The sequence below is a fragment of the Capra hircus genome, chromosome 7 (assembly GCF_001704415.2).
Source record: "Capra hircus breed San Clemente chromosome 7, ASM170441v1, whole genome shotgun sequence".
Classification (NCBI taxonomy): domain Eukaryota; kingdom Metazoa; phylum Chordata; class Mammalia; order Artiodactyla; family Bovidae; genus Capra; species Capra hircus.
The window spans coordinates 79,237,264-79,261,795 of NC_030814.1; the positions used below are offsets into that span (position 1 = coordinate 79,237,264).

Here is a 24,532-nt window from a genome sequence, read left to right on the forward strand (position 1 = left end):
ACCAAGAGAAAAAGCCAGTTCTAAGAGTTAATGGATAAACAAACTGTAGTATATTCATACAGTGGAATACTTCTCAGCAATAAAAAGAAAAAAGCTATCTCCAAGCAGTAGCTTATGTAGGTAGAAGCATTATGCAGCCCACCAGGCTCCTCTGTCCATGAGATTTTCCAGGCAAGGATACTGGAGTGGGTTGCCATTTCCTTCGCCAGGGGATCTTCCCAACCCAGGGATCGAACCCGGGTCTCCTGCACTGCAGACAGATTCTTTACTGACTGAGCTACAAGGGAACCCCAGGTAGAAAGAAACCAGATGTTAAAGAGTGCATATTCTCTTCTGCTGTGATGGGAATCAGAGTGGTCATGTGGGCAAAGGTGAGCAGTATGAGAACAAAGGAGACCTAGAGATGAGGGGGCAGGGGTGAAGATGTTCTATGTCTTGATTGGAGTTGTAGTTACCAGAGAATATACTTGCCAAAAATTCAAATTGTACTTTTAAAAGAGTACATTTTATAGTTAGCAAATTATACTCTAATAAATTGATTTTAAAATAACTGATGAAACTATGAGAACATATTTAAGTAAAAACTATGCAGTTGATTTAGAGTAAAAATTACTGATCACAGGTATGGTATACATTTATTGTAAATGAGTTAAGCCAGAAATAAAAGCTAAAATTCATGTGATTTTTTTTTCTTGATAAAAATGCCACCTGTGAGGTAACTTTTAAACTTGAATTACCTTCAACTTTTTTTTTTCTTTTTAATCTAGAATGGTCAGTTGGAGTGTGTACGCTGGATGGTGAGTGAAACAGAAGCCATTGCTGAATTGAGTTGTTCTAAGGATTTTCCAAGCCTTATTCATTACGCAGGTTGTTTTGGTCAGGTATGAAGAAAAAAAATTTTTTTTTAACTTTATTTTAATTTACAATACTGTATTGGTTTTGCCATACATTGACTTGAATCCACCACGGGTGTACATGCGTTCCCAAACATGAACCCCCCTCCCACCTCCCTCCCCATAACATCTCTCTGGGTCATCACCGTGCACCAGCCCCAAGCATGCTGTATCCTGCATCAGACATAGACTGGCGATTTGATTCTTACATGATAGTATACATGTTAGAATGCCATTCTCCCAAATCATCCCACCCTCTCCCTCTCCCTCTGAGTCCAAAAGTCCATTATACACATCTGTGTCTTTTTTGCTGTCTTGCATACAGGGTCGTCATTGCCATCTTTCTAAATTCCATATATATGTGTTAGTATACTGTATTGGTGTTTTTCTTTCTGGCTTACTTCACTCTGTATAATCGGCTCCAGTTTCATCCATCTCATCAGAACTGATTCAAATGTATTCTTTTTAACAGCTGAGTAGTACTCCATTGTGTATATGTACCACAGCTTTCTTATCCATTCATCTGCTGATGGACATCTAGGTTGTTTCCATGTCCTGGCTATTATAAACAGTGCTGCGATGAACATTGGGGTACATGTGTCTCTTTCAATTCTGGTTTCCTCGGTGTGTATGCCCAGCAGTGGGATTGCTGGGTCATAAGGCAGTTCTGTTTGCAATTTTTTAAGGAATCTCCACACTGTTCTCCACAGTGGCTGTACTAGTTTGCATTCCCACCAACAGTGTAGGAGGGTTCCCTTTTCTCCACACCCTCTCCAGCATTTATTGCTTGCAGATTTTTGGATCGCAGCCATTCTGACTGGTGTGAAGTGGTACCTCATTGTGGTTTTGATTTGCATTTCTCTGATAATGAGTGATGTTGAGCATCTTTTCATGTGTTTGTTAGCCATCCGTATGTCTTCTTTGGAGAAATGTCTATTTAGTTCTTTGGCCCATTTTTTGATTGGGTCGTTTATTTTTCTGGAATTGAGCTGCAGAAGTTGCTTGTATATTTTTGAGATTAGCTGTTTGTCAGTTGCTTCATTTGCTATTATTTTCTCCCATTCAGAAGACTGTCTTTTCACTTTGCTTATATTTTCCTTTGTTGTGCAGACGCTTTTAATTTTAATTAGATCCCATTTGTTTATTTTTGCTTTTATTTCCAGAATTCTGGGAGGTGGATCATAGAGGATCCTGCTGTGATTTATGTTGGAGAGTGTTTTGCCTATATTCTCCTCTAGGAGTTTTATAGTTTCTGGTCTTACATTTAGATCTTTAATCCATTTTGAGTTTATTTTTGTGTGCGGTGTTAGAAAGTGATCTAGTTTCATTCTTTTACAAGTGGTTGACCAGTTTTCCCAGCACCACTTGTTAAAGAGATTGTCTTTATTCCATTGTATATTCTTGCCTCCTTTGTCAAAGATAAGGTGTCCATAGGTGTGTGGATTTATCTCTGGGCTTTCTATTTTGTTCCTTTGATCTATATGTCTGTCTTTGTGCCAGTACCATACTGTCTTGATGACTGTGGCTTTGTAGTAGAGCCTGAAGTCAGGCAAGTTGATTCCTCCAGTTCCATTCTTCTTTCTCAAGATTGCTTTGGCTATTCTAGGTTTTTTGTATTTCCATACAAATCTTGAAATTATTTGTTCTAGTTCTGTGAAAAATATGGCTGGTAGCTTAATAGGGATTGCATTGAATTTGTAAATTGCTTAGGGTAGTATACTCATTTTCACTATATTAATTCTTCTGATCCATGAACATGGTATATTTCTCCATCTATTAGTGTCCTCTTTGATTTCTTTCACCAGTGTTTTATAGTTTTCTATGTATAGGTCTTTAGTTTCTTTAGGTAGATATATTCCTAAGTATTTTATTCTTTTCATTGCAATGGTGAATGGAATTGTTTCCTTAATTTCTTTTTCTACTTTCTCATTATTAGCGTATAGGAATGCAAGGGATTTCTGTGTGTTGATTTTATATCCTGCAACTTTACTATATTCATTGATTAGCTCTAGTAATTTTCTGGTGGAGTCTTTAGGGTTTTCTATGTAGAGGATCATGTCATCTGCAAACAGTGAAAGTTTTACTTCTTCTTTTCCAATTTGGATTCCTTTTATTTCTTTTTCTGCTCTGATTGCTGTGGCCAAAACTTCCAAAACTATGTTGAATAGTAGCGGTGAAAGTGGGCACCCTTGTCTTGTTCCTGACTTTAGGGGAAATGCTTTCAATTTTTCACCATTGAGGATAATGTTTGCTGTGGGTTTGTCATAGATAGCTTTTATTATGTTGAGGTATGTTCCTTCTGTTCCTGCTTTCTGGAGAGTTTTTATCATAAATGGATGTTGAATTTTGTCAAAGGCCTTCTCTGCATCTATTGAGATAATCATATGGTTTTTATTTTTCAATTTGTTAATGTGGTGAATTACATTGATTGATTTGCGGATATTGAAGAATCCTTGCATCCCTGGGATAAAGCCCACTTGGTCATGGTCTTTATGATCTTTTTAATGTGTTGTTGGATTCTGATTGCTAGAATTTTGTTGAGGATTTTTGCATCTATGTTCATCAGTGATATTGGCCTGTAGTTTTCTTTTTTTGTAGTATCTTTGTCAGGTTTTGGTATTAGGGTGATGATGGCCTCATAGAATGAGTTTGGAAGTTTACCTTCCTCTGCAATTTTCTGGAAGAGTTTGAGGAGGATAGGTGTTAGCTCTTCTCGAAATTTTTGGTAGCATTCAGCTGTGAAGCCATCTGGACCTGGGCCTTTGTTTGCTGGAAGATTTCTGATTACATTTTCAATTTCCATGCTTGTGATGGGTCTGTTAAGATTTTCTATTTCTTCCTGGTTCAGTTTGGGAAAATTGTACTTTTCTAAGAATTTGTCCATTTCTTCCACGTTGTCCATTTTATTGGCATATAACTGCTGATAGTAGTCTCTTATGATCCTTTGTATTTCTGTGTTGTCTGTTGTGATCTCTCCATTTTCATTTCTAATTTTATTGATTTGATTTTTCTCTCTTTGCTTCTTGATGAGTCTGGCTAATGGTTTGTCAATTTTATTTATCCTTTCAAAGAACCAGCTTTTGGCTTTGTTGATTTTTGCTATGGTCTCTTTTGTTTCTTTTTCATTTATTTCTACCCTAATTTTTAAGATTTCTTTCCTTCTACTAACTCTGGGGTTCTCCAGTTCTTCCTTTTCTAGTTGCTTTAGGTGTAGAGTTAGGTCATTTATTTGGCTTTTTTCTTGTTTCTTGAGGTGTGCCTGTATTGCTATGAACTTTCCTCTTAGCACTGCTTTTATAGTGTCCCACAGGTTTTGGGTTGTTGTGTTTTCATTTTCATTAGTTTCTATGCATATATTGACTTCTTTTTTGATTTCTTCTGTGATTTGTTGGTTATTCAGAAGTGTGTTGTTCAACCTCCATATGTTGGAATTTTTAATAGTTTTTCTCCTGTAATTGAGATCCAATCTTAATGCATTATGGTCAGAAAAGCTGCTTGGAATGATTTCAATTTTTTTGAATTTATCAAGTTTAGATTTATGGCCCAGGATGTGATCTATCCTGGAGAAGGTTCCATGAGCACTTGAAAAAAAGGTGAAATTAATTGTTTTGGGGTGAAATGTCCTATAGATATCAATTAGGTCTAACTGGTCTAATGTATCATTTAAAGTTTGTGTTTCTTTGTTGATTTTCTGTTTAGTTGATCTGTCCATAGGTGTGAATGGGGTATTAAAGTCTCCCATTATTATTGTGTTATTGTTGATTTCCCCTTTCATACTTGTTAGCATTTGTCTTACATATTGTGGTGCTCCTATATTGGGTGCATATATATTTATAATTGTTATAACTTCTTCTTGGATTGATCCTTTGATCATTATGTAGTGGCCTTCTTTGTCTCTTTTCACAGCCTTTGTTTCAAAGTCTATTTTATCGGAAATGAGTATTGCCACTCCTGCTTTCTTTTGGTCTCTATTTGCGTGGTATATCTTTTTCCAGCCCTTCACTTTCAGTCTGTATGTGTCCCTTGTTTTGAGGTGGGTCTCTTGTAAGCAGCATATAGAGGGGCCTTGTTTTTGTATCCATTCAGCCAGTCTTTGTCTTTTGGTTGGGGCATTCAACCCATTTACATTTAAGGTAATTATTGATAAGTATGATCCTGTTACCATTTACTTTATTGTTTTGGGTTCGGGTTTATATACCCTTTTTGTGTTTCCTGTCTAGAGAATATCCTTTAGAATTTGTTGGAGAGCTGGTTTGGTGGTGCTGAATTATCTCAGCTTTTGCTTGTCTGTAAAGCTTTTGATTTCTCCTTCGTATTTGAATGAGATCCTTGCTGGGTACAGTAATCTGGCCTGTAGGTTATTGTCTTTCATCACTTTAAGTATGTCTTGCCATTCCCTCCTGGCCTGAAGAGTTTCTATTGAAAGATCAGCTGTTATCCTTATGGGAATCCCCTGTGTGTTATTTGTTGTTTTTCCCTTGCTGCTTCTAATATTTGTTCTTTGTGTTTGATCTTTGTTAATTTGATTAATATGTGTCTTGGGGTGTTTTGCCTTGGGTTTATCCTATTTGGAACTCTCTGGGTTTCTTGGACTTGGGTGATTATTTCCTTCCCCATTTTAGGGAAGTTTTCAACTATTATCTCCTCAAGGATTTTCTCATGATCTTTCTTTCTGTCTTCTTCTTCTGGGACTCCTATAATTCGAATGTTGGAGCGTTTCATATCGTCCTGGAGGTCTCTGAGATTGTCCTCATTTCTTTTAATTCGTTTTTCTTGTTTCCTCTCTGATTCATTTATTTCTACCATTCTATCTTCTATTTCACTAATCCTATCTTCTGCCTCTGTTATTCTGCTATTTGTTGCTTCCAGAGTGTTTCTGATCTCATTTATTGCGTTATTCATTATATATTGACTCTTTTTTATTTCTTCTAGGTCCTTGTTAAACCTTTCTTGCATCTTCTCAATCCTTGTCTCTAGGCTATTTATCTGTGATTCCATTTTGATTTCAAGATTTTGGATCATTTTCACTATCAATATTCGGAATTCTTTCTCAGGTAGATTCCCTACCTCTTCCTCTTTTGTTTGGTTTGGTGGGCAACCCTCCTGTTCCTTTACCTGCTGAGTATTCCTCTGTCTCTTCATCTTGATTATATTGCTGTGTTTGGGGTGGCCTTTTTATATTCTGGTAATTTGTGGAGTTCTCTTTATTATGGAGCTTCCTCACTGTGGGTGGGGTTGTATCAGTGGCTTGTCTAGGTTTCCTGGTTAGGGAGGCTTGTGTTGGAGTTCTGGTGGGTGGAGCTGGGTTTCTTCTCTCTGATTTCGAATGCTCTCTGCTTCCTTTTCTGTTTGTGACCACTCAGCCATCATTCCTACCCATTCAGTGGCCCGCGCGTCGGGAGCTGGGAGCCGCAGCGCAGTCCTCTGGGAGGCGGCCTGGGCTCCTCTTCAGCAGGAACTGATGAACATGCTCCAAGGGCACCAGTGCCCACCAGACCCGTCTCCCACCACGGTTGAGAAGCCGTAAATTCTGGAGCTGAAATTTACCCGCCCTGAAATTCCTCCAGGGTGAACAGCTTTTCAGGAGCGGCCTGCTCATCCTTTGCCATCTCTTCAGGGTCTCTTCAGGTGTGACCTCATGCAGGTACTCATGGGAGTCGGGGCCATGCAGGTGCAGCGCTTTCCTGCCAGCCCCCTGCACATCAGACCTGTGGAGGGAGCTCCCTGCCCCTGCTCAGGTAGAGGACAGTCTGCTTTACCCCAAGAAATTTTTAATTATTTTCTCTTTGCATACTATGTAATCTGCCACTTTTTAAATTTTTAATATGTCAAAATCCAAACCTAAAAAGTCATCAAAGATGTATTCAAAGATTTATAGGCAATGATATTCATTGTAGTATTTTTTGTAGGGAAAAAAATGTGTTAAACCTAGATATTTCATGGTAGAATATTGGATAAATAATGAGACATTCATATGACAGAATTTTTCAGAAAAATATTCATTATATAATATTGAGTTAAAATATATGATACAAAACTGTTCCTGTAATTTGGTACCAACTCTGAATTTTGGAGAGAAAGAGAAATGAATAATAAGACTAGAAAAAAAAACTTATGTCTCCACATGTTTATAGTAATTATCACTCAGAATTATAAGTGGCTTTTGTTTTCTTTTTTTTTATGTTTTTCACTTCTTTCCAAATTTCCTACAGTAAACAAATTTAACTTCTGTGGAAAGGAAAAATGATATATTTTCTTGAACCCAAAATTAAAAAGTAAATCTTTAGTAAGACATTAATTGAGGAAGTCTTGCTCCATTCAGTTCAGTTCAGTCACTCAGTCGTGTCCAGCTCTTTGCGACCCCATGAATCGCAGCATGCCAGGCCTCCCTGTCCATCACCAACTCCCGGAGTTCACTCAGACTCACGTCCATCGAGTCAGTGATGCCATCCAGCCATCTCATCTTCTGTCATCCCCTTCTCCTCCTGCCCCCAATCCCTCCCAGCATCAGAGTCTTTTCCAATGAGTCAACTCTTCACATGAGTTGACTTCACATGAGGTGGCCAAAGTACTGGAGTTTCAGCTTCAGCATCATTCCTTCCAAAGAAATCCCAGGGCTGATCTCCTTCAGAATGGATTGGTTGGCTCTCCTTGCTCCATTAAAGATAAACAAAACAATCACTTACCTAAAATTTTCTTAAATATTCGTACATGTTTTCTTTTCCAAAATAGGCTGTTTACGTTCGGTTAAACTATCTTTATTGGGATTTTAATTGTCATTGCTAAATTTTACTTTCATATTAATTTGGTAATAATTACAACATTGAGTTTTTCTATTCATGTTTGTTTATGTATTCAAAGCTTGTTTTATCATCTTCAACAAAGAATTAGAGAATTAAAAAAAAAAAAAGATGAGCAATCATGCAGACGAAGTGAGTCTCAGTTACAGTCAGTTCCTACATTAGGAAATCCCAGTTTGAGTAATTGATGTACACATTACAATCCAGTGTATGCAGTAAAAAATCATCACTAACTCCCTTTGGGAAGGATGAGTATAAATAATCTTTAAAAAAACTGGAACCACAAAATGCCAATCTCAGCCTTAAGAAAATATAAATAAAGTCAGCAGTGCATTAAAATAGATTTAATCACATTTGTTTGTGGCAAAGAAAATTACTTCTCATTCTTATAACCGTATCCCTTTGGCTTCGTAAACTTTCCCAGCGGCAGTAAATTGTGGTGTTGTTAACAAGAGATTATACTTTTTCGAGCATGACAGTCTCAAATTTATAAATAGACTCAGAATATTGCCACAACCTTTCTTCAGTGGGGTTCATGTTAGGTGATACTTTATATGGTAACTTCAATTATATATATATATGTAATGTTTCCTATACGTACCAAGCACCATGCCATTGGACTTTGTGTACATTATCTGACTTAGTCTTTAAAACAACATTATTGGGTCCTGTTGTTTTTATCCCTAGTCTATAGACAAGGAGACTGAAGACAGGAAGTCGTTTAAGTGGCTAAGTGGTCTAGTGGCCAGTAGAGCAAAGGCTGGATCTCAACTTAGGTCCTTTGACTCTGAGGCCAGATCCTGTATTTTTCTCCATCCATGTAAATTTGTGTAGCTTGTTTGCAATGGAACTGATATAGCTGCAGAAGTCCTTTTTTTAAAAAATAATTCTATCTAACAATATGTTGTGATATTTGGAGTATCTTAAACACAGCTCATGGTACTAAATTTATGGAATGAAGAAAGAAGCAAGAACATTTAAAATTTGTAAAAGCCACTGTCTTTGAAGTAATTGCTTCATTTTCTTTGTGTATTGTGCTTATGAGCCCCAGCCACGGTATTCTATGAACTACCATAAGAATTAATAAGTATTTGCTAAAGATGCTCTTTTTTGGCTTAGGCCAGCAGAGGGGAGAATAGTATTTTCAAATGACCACAAGAATTATGAAGACAAATAGTCCTCATAAATCATTCTCAGTATAAGATGAAATTTTATTTATTCTCAAATTGTCTGAATAATTGTTTCACACCCCTGATTTCATTTGCTTATGTAAAGAAGAGTTTCAGATATCAGTGGAAAAGCTGACTGCAGTTTTGGAAGAGCTTGCCAAAGAAAAGGAGGGAAGGATTGCATTGCTGTTCTGAGACTTTAAGTCAATAATAGGGCATCTGGTATTCTTTGTCCTGGGAAATGTTGCTTATAGGTGCCAGTTTCTCTCTTCAACTCTCACAGCAGGCGTCTCATAACTTTGAAGCCATTGGGACAAAACAAAAGAAAGTGCCATTTCTGGGATTTGATCAGGTGATAGTGTGGTTTATTTGGCTGGAGTAGAGGAAAATACAGAAATCAGTGACCTTTGTGAAGAGCCATGTCAAACATTTGCTTCATGTTAGTATCAGTCTTCAGATTGTTATTTCAAGTTGATAAGCATTTTTAATGACCTCAAGTACAGCTCTGAGCAGAGCACCCCAGCAGTGCCTTCAGGAGAGCATTCCTACCCAAGTGGAAAATGTAGACACCCATTAGGACTGCAAGCTCAGCCCAGCCATCCTACATCCGCTGCAGCCACTTAGGTAACAGATAACCTGTGGAGATGCTGAACTTGGAACCACTGCAAGCCTAATATTTTCACAAGGAAGATTGTTACTGAACAGTTTTCTAATGGATTCAGCACATGCAGGTTTTTCATCGAGCAGGCACTTGAGTGTGTTATGCTTTTGTTTCTTCGGTAAATACCTTTTGGAAAGGATAGTACAGAGGAAAATTTCTCTCCTGGTTTATTTTAGTTACCCTTGGCCCCTACTATAGATTCTTAAAAGAATGGGCTCCATTTGACTCACAATTGGCATCCTTTTTCTGGTAAAAAATTACCTGTAAGGACTCCAGAACCACAGGGTAGCCAGCAGTTTTTAGTCTCCTGGAGTGATAGATCTTTGGGTAACAGGAATTGATTTTCCTCCTCTTGACACACAAAGTCTCAGAGAGGGCAGTTACTTCGTTGTCTGGTAGTACCTAGCAGAACCGGCCACGGGGAGCATGAAGGTGAACGCGTGAGGGACACTCGGGGAAAGAGAGGGGCGCGTGTTCAGATGGGCCTGCTTTGCCGTCCCGTGGGAGAGATGCTGCTGGTGAAACAATCGAGACAGAATGATCTCAAGTCAAAGCTACCACCTGTGTAACTTGGACTGTTTCATTCAAGTATGAAAGCTCAGATGGTCTCCTTCAGGGTCCCAGCGAAGCTCTCGCCCTCACATGCCTGGGGGCTCCGGCCTGTCTGGCGTGTTGGTCACTGTTTCAACATCAAACTTCTCATTTTGTTTCTAAACCTTCAATGTGCCTTTTGGTCAAGAAGTTCTGCTACGGAAACAACAGGCATCATAGCATTAACCATTTACTGAGAAAGAGCACACTTGCCCATGTGATGTTCATTCTCCATTTTAAATGTTTGACCTGATCAGATTAAAAAAAATAAAAGTCACTTTTTCACAAGAGGCTCAGAATTCCTCCGAATGGTCATGAGTGGTGACGGGCCTGCTGGTGAGGGGGTTGCTTCCACAGGCTGTGTCATAGTTTTTCCACAGTTTACTTTTGAAAGGAGAAATATTCTGTTGACTTTATTATTTTGTTGTCATGGGGCAGAAATAAGAAAACAACGCTGAAAGTGCTGCGATTGCAGGTGAAAGTGCATAGAAGAATCTTTGATTGGCACAAGCAAGAATCTGCTCTCCAAGGACCTTTGAAAAAACATAACCAGCACAGAGCTCCACAACCCACAGACTGACAGGCAGTTAACGTGATTTCTGTGACCCAAGGGGTGCCAAAGGAGCATGTCCTTTATGGAGTCAAGGGTCATGGGTCATGAGCCATGGTGGATATTCATACACAGAAGACACAGAATGTTAGCTCCTCAGTCTGAGTTTAGCCTAGCCCTACCCTTACTAGCCCAGGAGCCTTGTCTATATTTCTTTATTTTAAAAGAAAAGATAAGAAAATGTCTCCCTGGACCTCAGTTTCCTCATCTTTAGAATGGAGATAATAAAACTTTCTTAACAGGGTTGCTCTGAGATCCAAATGAGAAAAGTCACAGGAAGCCTGGAGCAGACACTAGGTAAATGTTGGTATAATGATTATTGGATACCTTCCATTTTATGATTTTTATTGCTACAAATATTATTTATTTACCTATAAGTAAAGTATAAGATAAATTTGGCAAAAAAAAAAAAAATTTTTTTCAGCCTAAATCTCTGTGTGTGTGTTAATCACTCAGTCGTGTCTGACTCTATGTGACCCCATGGACTGTAGCCCACCAGGCTCCTCCGTCCATGGAATTCTTAGGCAAGAATACTGGAGTGGGTTGCCATTCCCTTCTCCAGGGTGTCTTCCCAACCCAGGGATATAACCTGGGTCTCCTGCATTGGCAGGCAGACTCTTTACCGTCTGAGCCACCAGGGAGGTCCTAAACCTGTTCAGTCAATTCTTGGATGTATTATTTTTTTCACATTCTACTGTCTCTAGATTCTACATTTATTTTACAATAAGTGACAATATGAAACTATTGCTGGCCTTTTTTTTTTTTCACATTTTACCATCTCAAAAACTGGAATGAATCTTACAATTGATGGCTTGTTAGATTTGATGACTTATAATCACAGACAAAATTGCCTCCTTTAGAACTTACAGTTGTAACAAAACTATAGAGATTTTATTGATAGCAGCAATGCACCTGTGGCATACTTTTCAATTACATTTTTGACTAGACTGTCCAGCAAAGTTCATAAATTACATGTATTAATTGCCTGTATAAAGAAATTCCATTGCCTTTAAGAATGCACACACAAAAAAACATTAAAACAGGTTATCAAAAGAGCAGAAAATCCCCAGAAGAGGAAACTAGTACATAAAGTAAGTTTTCATTCATTAGATTAACATTGAATGGGTAGATATAATAGATATAGGTGATTGGATGGCCTGTCAGTTGGAGAGGCATTCTGTAAAACAAATAATACAGAAGAACTGCCTCATCCATGTGGTTACATTGGATGTTCCCTAAAAGCAATACCTATGGGAACATGAAGGTCTGAAGTTACATTCTGTAATATCCCCCACCCACTCGGCTCTCTCTCACATACACACACACACACACACACACACACACACACACAGCAGGGATGGGGTCACTGGGGAGGTGGGGAGAACACACTAAAGGTCTAAAAGAAAAGCTAGGCATCATGGATATATATTTATATATGATGTACATTCACAGGATCTTCTTAGTTGGAGAAAGTAGCTGTATCTGTTCTGTTCTCTTTACTGGATATTTGTCAAATAAGTCACTGTTTAAACCGTAGGACTGTGGGTCTCTGCAGGCATGTTTTCCAGAATCAGAGCAGAAAGCATTTCTAGGAGAGTGGATGCTAAACATTGTGCTTAGTCACTCAGAACATTGTGGCCGACATTGTGTCCAACTCTTTGTGATCCCATGAACGGTTACCCACCAGGCTCCTCTATCCATGGGATTCTCCAGGCAAGAACACTGGAGTGGGTTGCCGTTGTCTTCTCCAGGATGCTAAACATGCTTTTACCCAAACCAAGGGATTCTAACCATCTCCATGCCATCTCAGAAATCCTAAACTTTGGTTGTGAAACTAAGTGGATAGTCAGCCCATCCCTTTGAGCAGTGCCTCTCTGCACAGTATCATAGGGGAGATGGTCGTTTCCATATAACTTCTCAGTAAACAGGCCAGTTGCATAAAGTGAAAGTGAAGTTGCTCAGTCATGTCTGACTCTTGGTGACCCCATGGATTGTAGCTCACCAGGCTCCTCCATCCATGGGATTTTCCAGACAAGAATACTGGAGTGGGTTGCCATTTCCTTCTCCAGGGGATCTTCCCGACCCAGGGATCAAATTCAGGTCTCCCACACTTCAGGCAGACTCTTTACCATCTGAGCCACTAGGGAAGCTGCAGCCAGTTGCATAGCTTCTTATTAAAGTGTCCACTGCAGCATAGGAAACTGAATTTGACCTGCTGGGCAAAGACCTACATTGTTTTAAACAATAGGATAATGTTGTTGCTCCTGTTGTTCAGTCGCTTAGATGTGTCCAACTCTTTCTGACCCCATGGCCTACAGCATGCCAGGCTTCCCTGTCCTTCACTATCTCCCAGCGTTTGAGTTTCTTGAACAGAGAAGCCTGGTGGGCTACAATCCATGGGGTCACAAAGAGCCAGACACCACGGAGCAACTAACCTGAATTAAGATAATGGTTCTTGCTTGATTAAAGTTTTGCATATTGAATTTGGTAAAAGTAATTGTAAGGAAGAATTATCCAGGCCGTCCTAAGAAAAGCAGCAGGTTATCATAACAGTATGGACTACACCTGACTGGGAGAGCCCCAGCAGCCAGGGCGCCTCCTGCCTTACACAGACCTTGTCCTGTTCTCCCAAGGCCTCAAGCCCCTGTAAAGTCCAGGTCTCTATAGGTTTTCCCCAGATTTCTATAAGGGGAAAATTCCTGCTCTTATGGAATGTAGTATTCTATTTCCTCTAACTCCATTACTAAAAATATCAACAACCTCAGATATGCAGATGATACCACTCTAATGGCAGAAAGAAAAGAGGAACTAAAGAGCTTCTTGATGGAGGTGAAAGAGGAGAGTGAAAAAGCTGACCTAAAACTCAAATTCAAAAAACTAAGATCATGGCATCTGGTCCCATCACTTTATGGCAAACAGATGGAGAAAAAGTGGAAACAGTGACAGATTTTATTTTCTTGGGCTGCAAAATCACTACAGACAGTGACTGTACCCACAAAATTAAAAGACACTTAGTCCTTGAAGAAAAGCTATACAGACATAAACAACATATTGAAAAGCAGAGACATCACTTTGACAGCAAAGGTCCATATAGTCAATGCTATGGTTTTTCCAGTAGTTATATCTGAACATGAGAGTTGAACCATAAAGAAGACTGAGAGCCAAAGAATTGATGCTTTCGAATTGTGGTGCTGGAGAAGACTCTTGAGAGTCCCTTGGACTGCAAGGAGATCAACCCAGTCAATCCTAAAGGAAACCAGCCCTGAATTTTCATTGGAAGGACTGATGCTGAAGATCCAATACTTTGGCCACCTGATGGGAAGAGCCAACTCACTCGAAAAGACTCTGGTGCTGGAAAAGATTGAAGGCAGGAGAAGGGGATGAGAGCATGAGATGCTTCGATGGCATCACTGACTCAAAGGACATGAATTTGAGCAAACTCCGGGAGACAGTGAAAGACAAAGAAGCCTGGTGTGCCGCAATCCAAGGAATCACAAGGAGTCAGAGATGACTTGGTGTCTGAGCAACAACAACAAAAGTCAAAACACTGTGAATTATAGCAAAGGGCATTTTCTGTGCGTGTGGAGCACACACATATCCATTATGATATTTAATTGAGTCTGGAAAACATGAAAGTATGCCTGACGAGAACGTACATATAAAATATTTCTGATTATCTTGAACTCCTCTGAACTTTACTTGCTAAAGAAGCTGCTGAAATATCTGAGAATATCCAGTTGTTTTCTTCAGTTGTCCGATTTGAAAATAAGAGTGTTTGAATTGGATGATTCGCTAAAATCTCTCCCATTTTACAATCTTAATGTTTAATATCATGGAGCAAACCAAGTCACCACAAGCTTGCCAGTGACCATTGAAGATAGCAGGGCTGTCCTTTTCACCAGCAAAGGCACAGCAGCTTGCCCTCTTGATATTTCTTAGACATTGGCTTCTAACCAGTTGGTCATGTCATTGATCTTGAGATATACCCACTCATCCAGATTTTTTTAGGAGTTAAGATCACATGATTCAGATGCTGGAAAGGATATGGAGGAGAGAACCCTCCTACACTGTTGGTAGGAATATAAGTTGATGCCGCCACTGGAGAACAGTACTGAGATTCTGAAGAAAACTAAAAATACAACTACCATATGATCCAGCAATCCCACTCTTGGGATATACTCAGATAAAAGCATAATTTAAAAAGATGCGTGCACCCCAGTGTTCACAGCAGCACCTATTTACATCAGCTAGGACATGGAAGCAACCTAAATGTCTATCAGCAGATGAATGGATAAAGAAGATGTGATGCATGTGTACAGTGAAATATGACTGAGCCACGAAAAGGAATGAAGCAGTGCCATTTGCAGGGACATGGATAAACCTAGAGACATTCATACAGAGTGAAGTAAGTCAGAATGAGAAAAACAAGTATCATAGAATATCATTTATGTGCGGAATCTAGAAAAATGGTACAGATAATCTTATTTGCAAAACGGAAATAGAGAGACAGATATAGAGAACAAACCTCTGGATACTAAGAAGGAGGGAGGATGAATTGGGGATTTGGGGTTGACATATACATACACTACGATGTATAAAATAGATAGCTAATGAGAACCTATTGTGTAGCACGGGACCTCTACTCAAGGTGCTGTGGTGACCTAAATAGGAAGGAAATCTTAGAAAGGGAATATATATATATATGTATAACCGATTCATTCTGCTGAACAGTAGAAACTAACAACATTGTAGAGCAACTGTACTTCAATAAAAATGAATTAATCATCTGTCTCCAAATTAAGGTAATTCAGTTTTTTTTTTTTTTCCCTTAAAATAGGAAAAGTAACAGCAGTTGTTCTACCTTATTCATTTGAAACCACTTGCTCTGGTATCAGTTTCAACTTCCTTTCTTTCTTTGCCTCTGAAGAAGAGAGCACCTAGGCCTCTTTTTTATCCACCTCCAGCCACCCAGCCCTGGCCTCAGGGCTCTGCCCCACCTCATTCTCTCTGGACATGGAGGGTTTCCCTTCCAACAAGGTCTGTGTTTTTGCAGCTCACTCTGCTTTGCCAGGGTACATTCTTGGTTGGTTGCAGGGTATTGACTACATTTTCTCTTTTTCTTTAGAGGACTTACTTTCTGCTTGCTCCTGTGAAAAAAAGTGTGGTGCGTATATTCGGTCTCTCCCTGCTATCATAGTTGCTTTCGTAAACAGTGCCCCGTTCCCCACATGAGGGGAGAAACATGAAAGGAGTTGGCTGTTTTGATCCAACATTCCTTTAGCAGATTAGTTGGCATGTTCAGAAGGTGCAGGCAAATTTAATCCAGAAAAGTATAAAAGTTCATGACCAGTCTGAGCAAATAACTGGGAAAAAATCCTTTAAAAGGCTAAGGAGAGGTTCAAGCCTCTTTGAAAGGCATGATCATCTTTTTAAATGTCAAATTCCACCCACTAAATTTCATGCTGTTGTTTTTACCACTCTCGTATTTTTTTTAGCATTATATTTAATTTTTCCATTTTAAAACCCTGAAATCCCATCCCCCTGCTTTCTCCTGAGACTAAAAATAACATGAAAATACCAAAAAAGACTCAGTGGGTAAAATGCAAACAGGTTATGACAACACGCACTGACTGTTGTGTCTTTGCTTTGGAAAGGTTGTGTTCAGAGGTTTGGTGCTCTTTAACATAGAAGAGAAACCTTTACCTTTCAAATGCCACCACCAATTGATCAGAAAAATCAAGAGGGTCCCAGTTTTATTTCACTGTGGTTATCTTATGCTTAACAACTTTATATGTTTCCCCTTTTTGGAAGCCTGCTGATTGAAAGGTGTGAGATTACGAATTCATAGTTGAAGTGTGATAAAGTAGAAACTAGTTATCTCAATAGTTCAAGGTTTTATAATATTCTTAAAGCTACCAGATAATTTAGCAGAGTAGCAAAAATATTGCCTTGAAATCAAAAGACTTGGATTCTGGTTCCAGCATTGACTCCGTCTCACTGTGTAACTTTGAGGAGATGCTCAAACTTTCTCTGAATCAGTTTTTCCACCTGAAGAATATGGAAGCAAAACAAGAGCATTTCTGAGATAAGTTTCTGCTCTTTGAATTCTCAGCACAATTCTCTTTCATTGACTTTAGTCAGAGATTCATGAATTTTCAGTTCATACAGAATGGAAATGTTCTCTTCGTAGGGTAAGCGTGGCTATAACTAAGCTTCACATGTTGGAGTTTTATTTTCCTGTCTTCTTATTAGGCTTCTCTACATGTTCAGCTGCTCAGTCATGTCTGACTCTCTGCGACCCCATGGACTGCAGCACACCAGGCTTCCCTGTCCTTCACCATCTCCTGGAGTTTCCTCAAACCATGTCCATTGAATTGGTGATGCCATCCAACCATTGCATCCTCTGTCACCCCCTTCTCCTCCTACTTTCAGTCTTTCCCAGCATCAGGGTCTTTTCCAGTCATTTGGCTCTACATGGCAGCCTAATTAATTCCAACTTGTCCTTGTGTTTATAGGAGAAGATTCTGCTGTGGCTTCTTCAGTTCATGCAAGAGCAGGGCATCTCGCTGGATGAAGTGGACCAAGATGGCAACAGTGCTGTTCATGTGGCCTCCCAGCATGGCTACCTCGGGTGCATACAGGTACACAGGCCCTGCTTCTCTGGAGACATGAGTGCAACAAGTAGTAAAACAGAAAAAGGGAATTTAAATGTCTAGATCAATCAACTTTGTCTCTTTAGTGGATAATAAAAGAATCAAATTGATATATTTGTATTTCCAGAAATGCACACAGTTCAGTCAGTTCAGTTCAGTCGCTCAGTCGTGTCCAACTCTTTGTGACCCCATGAATCGCAGCACACCAGGCCTCCCTGTCCATCATCAACTCCTGGAGTTCACTCAGACTCACGTCCATCGAGTCCGTGATGCCATCCAGCCATCTCATCCTCTGTCGTCCCCTTTTCCTCCTGCCCCCAATCCCTCCCAGCATCAGAGTCTTTTCCAATGAGTCAACTCTTCACATGAGGTGGCCAAAGTACTGGAGTTTCAGCTTTAGCATCATTCCTTCCAAAGAAATCCCAGGGCTGATCTCTTTCAGAATGGACTGGTTGGATCTCCTTGCAGTCCAGGGGACTCTCAAGAGTCTTCTCCAACACCACAGTTCAAAAGCATCAATTCTTCGGTGCTCAGCTTTCTTCACAGTCCAACTCTCACATCCATACATGACCACAGGAAAAACCATAGCCTTGACTAGACGGACCTTTGTTGGCAAAGTAATGTCTCTGCTTTTGAATATGCTATCTAGGTTGGTCATAACTTTTCTTCCAAGGAGTAAGCGTCTTTTCATTTCATGGCTGCAGTTACCATCTGCAGTGATTTTGGAGCCCAAAAGTATAAGTCTGACACTGTTTCTATGGTTTCCCCATCTATTTCCCATGAAGTGATGGGACCAGATGCCATGATCTTCGTTTTCTGAATGTTGAGCTTTCAGCCAACTTTTTCGCTCTCCTCTTTCACTTTCATCAAGAGGCTTTTTAGTTCCTCTTCACTTTCTGCCGTAAAGTTGGTGTCATCTGCATATCTGAGGTTATTGATATTTCTCCCGGCAATCTTGATTCCATCTTGTGCTTCTTCCTGTCCAGCGTTTCTCATGATGTAGTCTGCATATAAGTCAAATAAGCAGGGTAACAATATACAGCCTTGACGTACTCCTTTTCCTATTTGGAACCAGTCTGTTGTTCCATGTCCAGGTCTAACTGTTGCTTCCTGACCTGCATATAGGTTTCTCAAGAGGTAGGTCAAGTGGTCTGGTATTCCCATCTCTTTCAGAATTTTCCACAGTTTATTGTGATCCACACAGTCAAAGGCTTTGACATAGTCAATAAAGCAGAAATAGATGTTTTTCTGGAACTCTCTTGCTTTTTCCATGATCTAGTGGATGTTGGCAATTTGATTTCTGGTCCCTCTGCCTTTTCTAAAACCAGCTTGAACATCTGGGAGTTCACAGTTCACGTATTGCTGAAGCCTGACTTAGAGAATTTTGAGCATTACTTTACTAGCGTGTGAGATGAGTGCAATTGTGTGGTAGTTTGAGCATTCTTTGGCATTGCCTTTCTTTGGGATTGGAATGAAAACTGACCTTTTCCAGTCCTGTGTCCACTGCTGAGTTTTCCAAATTTGCTGACATATTGAGTGAAGCACTTTCACAGCATCATCTTCCAGGATTTGAAATAGCTCAACTGGAATTCCATCACCTCCACTTGCTTTGTTCATAGTGATGCTTTCTAAGGCCCACTTGACTTCACATTCCAGGATGTCTGGCTCTAGGTGAGTGATCACACCATCGTGATTATCTGGGTCATGAAGATATTTTTTGTACAGTTTTTCTGTGTATTCTTGCCACCTCTTCTTAATATCTTCTGCTTCTATTAGGTCCATAGCGTTTCTGTCCTTTATTGAGCCCATCTTTGCATGAAATGTTCCCTTGGTATCTCTAATTTTCTTGAAGAGCTCTCTAGTCTTTCCCATTCTGTTCTTTTCCTCTATATCTTTGCATTGATCGCTGAGAAAGGCTTTCTTATTTCTTCTTGCTAGTCTTTGGGACTCTGCATTCGGATGCTTATATCTTTCCTTTTCTCCTTTGCTTTTGGCTTCTCTTCTTTTCACAGCTATTTGTAAGGCCTCCCCAGACAGCCATTTTGCTTTTTTACATTTCTCTTCCATGGGGATGGTCTTGATCCCTGTCTCCTGAACAGTGTCACGAACCTCAGTCCATAGTTCATCAGGCACTCTATCTATCAGATCTAGGCCCTTAAATCTGTTTCTCACTTCTGCTTATAATCATAAGGGATTTTAATTAGGTCATACCTGAATGGTCTGGTGGTTTTCCCTACTTTCTTCAGTTTGAGTCTGAATTTGGCAATCAGGAGTTCATGATCTGAGCAACAGTCAGCTCCTGGTCTTGTTTTTGCTGACTGTATAGAGCTTCTCCATCTTTGGCTGCAAAGAATATAATCAATCTGATTTCGGTGTTGACCATCTGGTGATGTCCATGTGTAGAGTCTTGTCTTGTGTTGTTGGAAGAGGGTGTTTGCTATGACCAGTGCATTTGGGCAAAACTCTATTAGTCTTTGCCCTGCTTCATTCCATATTCCAAGGCCAAATTTGCCTGATACTCCAGGTGTTTGTTGACTTCCTACTTTTGCATTCCAGTCCCCTATAATGAAAAGGACATCTTTTTGGGGGTGTTAGTTCTAACACAAGCATTGGCATAAATAGCTGTCTGGGTCTCTCCTTGAGTGTCACAGGACGTGGACAGGGTCTCTTGCCCTTTCAGCATTGCCTGATAACCCCAGTGCTGAGGACAGTAGATGATAAGTACCCTGTGTTCTCCAGATAGCAGAAAACCCCTGTCAGACAGATATCGCTCAGACTGTCACATGGCAGGTGGGCCGTTCCTGCTGTTATTAGCACACGTCGCCTTCCCAAGTGTCTGAAAAACAGGACTGAATTTTCAGGAAACAATTAGAAAAATTCCTTAGAGTGTCAAGTAGTATGACACAGTCGAGACACAAGAGATGCAAGTTGTGTCCCTCAATGGGGAAGATCCCGTGGAGGAGAGCATGACAACCCACTCCAGTGTTCTTGCCGGGATAACCCCATAGATAAGGGAATCACAAAGAGTCTGGCTATAGTCCATGGGGTTGCAAGGAGCCAGACACAACTGAGCTACTAAACACACGCACAGCAGCTAGTAGGCTGGGGAGAGACGGTCCTGTGGTTTTCTCCCTTTCTTTGTAGCAGGACTGAGCTTCTTCAATACGTTCAAAAAGCCCAGAACTGATTCTAGGAAGCCCTTGATATAGACCCCCTCAGCCTGTGGACAGGCTCGGCAAGGCCCTGATTGGCTAGCCAGTCCACCCAACATCCTCAGGTGGCCTCACCCTTTTAGCCAAACATACCTGGAGAATTTTACTGTGTCTTATGTGTGTAGTGATGGAAAGAGGTTGGGGAGTGGAGCCACAGGAGGTGGCATCCCCCTGCCCCAGCCACCTGAGGGGACCTCCAAGAGGGCTGCTTAGAGAGTACAGGCTTCCTACGAGAAGCGGGGTCGGCGTCTCGTCCCGCAGCTGAACACAGAGCTGCCCGGAGCTGAGCCACACCAGGGCTGCCGCTCTCACAGGGCGTGTCGGGGGCCCTGAGCGGAGCACGTGGATGTGAAAACTGGGCAGGCCTCCTATAGGTAATGGTTTAACATCTGCTAATCCCAAACTCCCAGGCCTGCCCTCTCCCACCTGCCTGTACAGCATGGGGAACTATTTTTAGGATCTTGGGATTAAACCATAATGGAAAAGAATATATTAAAAAGAATGCCTACATGTGTATAACTGAGTCACTTTGCTATATAGCAAAGACCGACACAACATTGTAAATCAACTATACTTCAACTTAAAAATTTTTTTTAAATAACTGGATAGGCCTTTTCAGCTAGAAGGTATAAGGCTCTGACTGACAAAACGAGGGAGGAGGGCTGAAGGGGAGGAGGGACAGTGATGGTGTAAGGAGAGGGAAAGCTTTGAATTGAAACTAAGTTTAGAACTGGCCTGGAATTTGCTTTAGGAACATAAACCATCATTACCAGAGTCTGATCAATCACACCATTCTTATGATCGAAAATGACCCAATATCCATGGATTTGTCCCCACATCTGCCTGAAATGTAGGAAAAGAGCAACTGACAATGTATGGGTGAAGGCCATGATTAAAGAAAATACTTTTACCTCACCAGTTTCATACAGTTCAAAATATCTTATGTGTGCTTGAGAACTCTAGGAAAACAGTGCTCTTTTTCACCATATTTGGTAATATTTCTTTTATTCCAAACTTAACAGGCACTTACCAAGGTTTTCCCATGTGCTGGTAGACTATCTGGAAGAGAAAACTGGGCAGTGAGAACCAGTTGCTCAGAAAAGCAGAGAGGATTAGGAAATGACAGGAGAAGATACGCAAAAGCTGTAAATATGAGACAAGAGCTGAATAAAACCAGAATGCAGAGGCAATAGCAAAAAGATCTCTACAGGGTCTCCTCACATGCAACTGCTCTGTGGAAAGCCACATTAACAGCAAATATTCCAAGTGTCTGAGAAGTTTCCCCACTATTGCTGGCAAAGCATGCATCTTCTAATTTGAGACACCCAGTTGTGAAAGGAGTGATGAGAAATCAAAGTGTATAGAAAAGAGAGAAATTTAAATTACTACCAGGGTCTGCAGAAAGATGAAAGGAGTAGCATTGCTTTTTGTGGAGGAAAAATAATTGAATGAAGACTGAAAACTTCATTTTTCCGTTTAACAAAACACCATCATATTTAATAGTCTCAAAGTAAAAAAGAGTAAACTTTTATCAGCTAATAAATGACTGCAAGCCAAAGAAAACCGGCTGATATCACTAATTCTGTCTGAGATTTCAATTTTTTTTTAATATGTGAGGAGAAGCAGTCTGTCCTTTCAGTGTGTTCATCTCCACTTAACACAAATGATATTTTTGGCACTAGGCACCATGGATGTGGAAACTTGGATACTCTTGGAAGTAAGTCTCTCCACTGGGTGTGAGAAAAAGTAGGTTCAAAGAGATTGGAAGTGGAAAAGGGAGTGAGCAAGTGTTGCTATGATGGAGAGAAACACTGGAGAGAAAATTGCAGAGGCCGGAGCCAAGGGGAGCGTTAACAGTGTGTGTTTACGCTGGGTCTCTGGGAGCCCAGTGTGGGGTGGGGATACTCTGTGAGCTGAGTGGAAGTGACTGTAGGGCACAGTGACTTTTCATGGCCAGTAATCCTAAACTGAGTGGAAAATGAAGCTCCTTAGTGACCTCTGAGTCTGAGTAGTCTAGAAATTTTAAAATAACAATTATTTCTTGTGGAGAAAACATTATCTATTACTAAAATAAATCCGGAGGTCTACAAACTCATCTTGATAGTGTCAAAAAAATATATCAGACTATAACAGTTGATTAATATTGATGTGACAGCTTTTTGTGGAGTCTGTTGTTACCACAGCATAAAAACTAAAGTTTTGATTTTTAAAAATTAACAATGGCAGGGAATTCTCTGGTATAACGGTGGTTAGAACTCTGTGCTTTCATTGCTAAGAGCACAGGTTCAATCCCTGATCAGGGATCTAAGATCACACAAGCCAAAGTACAGTAAAAAGAAAATAAATTAACAATCTCAACCATGCTCCTTCAAATCTTTCTCCCCTATAGTAATGATACCTTGACAAGATTCCTTAACTTTTTGCCTTTGTTTGACTGTTAACATATACTTCAAACCAATTGAAAAAAATCTCAGTCTTATTTCTAATTCAAAGTATTCTCCTCCCCAGCCCAGATCAGCTTAGGGTAGAAGGAATGAGTTTGGGATAGAAGCTTGATTGGCTTGTTTCACACCACCTTAGCTCCTATTCACCGCTCTCTCCTGGGCTCCACTGTTGAGGACAAATAGGGAGTATGGAGACAGAAAATCAGCTGTCTCTTTGCTTAACTGGCAGGGGTCATGGCATCTCCCTGAAAGTTTTCTTGCTTCTTTAGCTCACTAAGGTTTGCCACTGATGTCCTCAGGAGCAGCTTTCAGGGGCTTTGGATGTGGTGGGTGGGGTCTTTGGAGGGTCCTTTAGAGCCTCCCCACAGCTACCTGACAGGGAGATGTGGCCCCAACCTTGCACCCTCCTCCCCATACAAGCCTCTCCACGATGTTGCTTCCCACTGCCTCCTCCTGCTAAAGAACCTTCTCCATTTTCATCAGGTGATAATAAGTTCACAGCATGCTCCCTTCTACAACGTCTGCTCAATCTGTGGGGACACATCCTCGGCAGGGCACGTGGTGAGAATACGGGCCCCTGCCATGACAATTCTCCCCTGTTCTTTTTATCTCTGATTGGGTAGGTTCCGTACCAGATCAAGTGTGCTGCCCAAAAAAGAACAGGTAAAAAAAGTTCCTTCTTTTTCTTATGGGCATCCCTAAATTCATAAGCCCACCCATTGAAAGGGACAGAGCCTCTCACTGCAGACACTGCCCTGCTCATCTCATGAAGGAAAGGACTCCGAAGGACAACACATCCTCCTCTCCTTCCCAGTGTCCTTCTGAGGCTGGGTGGGGTTGATAGTAGGAAGGTTGGGCAGTTGTGTTGTTGTAAGTTCTGAAGGGAGGCATCTGATACTGACTGCTAAAATCTCGCTAGAAGTCCTCTTTGTATGTGAGGCTCCTTGCCCCAACCCTGTCCTGCTGTGGACTCTGGTGACTGGTTTTGGAACAACAGGAGAAGTTCCGTTCAACCTTATGTTACAGTCATTAAAAAGTAACGTTTATGGACACACCTAAGGAATATCATACTACGTAAGTCAGAGAAAAGCAATTATAATGTATCAGTCATATGTGGAATCTAAAAAATAATACAGATTATTCTGTATACAGAACAGAAACAGACTCACAAACATAGGAAACAAATTTATGGTTACCAAAGGGAAGAAGGAGGTGGGGGAGGGATACATTTGGGAGTATGAAAGTAATAAATGCTAACTACTGTACATAAAATAGATAACCAACAAGAGTTCACTGTGAAGCATGGGGAACTATATTCTATATTCAATATCTTGTAACAACCCATAATGGAAAGCAACCTGGAAAAAGGAAATACACACACACACACACACATATATATATAACTGAATCACTTTGCTGCACGCCTGAAACTAACAAAATTGTAAATCAACTATACTTCAAAAATCTTTTTAAAAATGATGTTTAGAGGGAAGTCCTGA

At 40.4% G+C, this 24,532-nt stretch overlaps 1 protein-coding gene across 2 annotated transcripts in view; it reads left to right on the forward strand.

Annotated features, from left to right (window-relative positions):
- SNCAIP (synuclein alpha interacting protein) overlaps window positions 1-24,532 on the forward strand; it is a 168,878-nt gene that overhangs the window by 122,633 nt on the left and 21,713 nt on the right. For both annotated transcript variants that reach the window (XM_018050676.1, XM_018050675.1), the window contains exons 6-7: window positions 768-881; window positions 17,240-17,365. In XM_018050676.1, coding sequence (XP_017906165.1) covers window positions 768-881; window positions 17,240-17,365 — 240 coding nt within the window. The remainder of the gene's footprint in view (window positions 1-767; window positions 882-17,239; window positions 17,366-24,532) is intronic.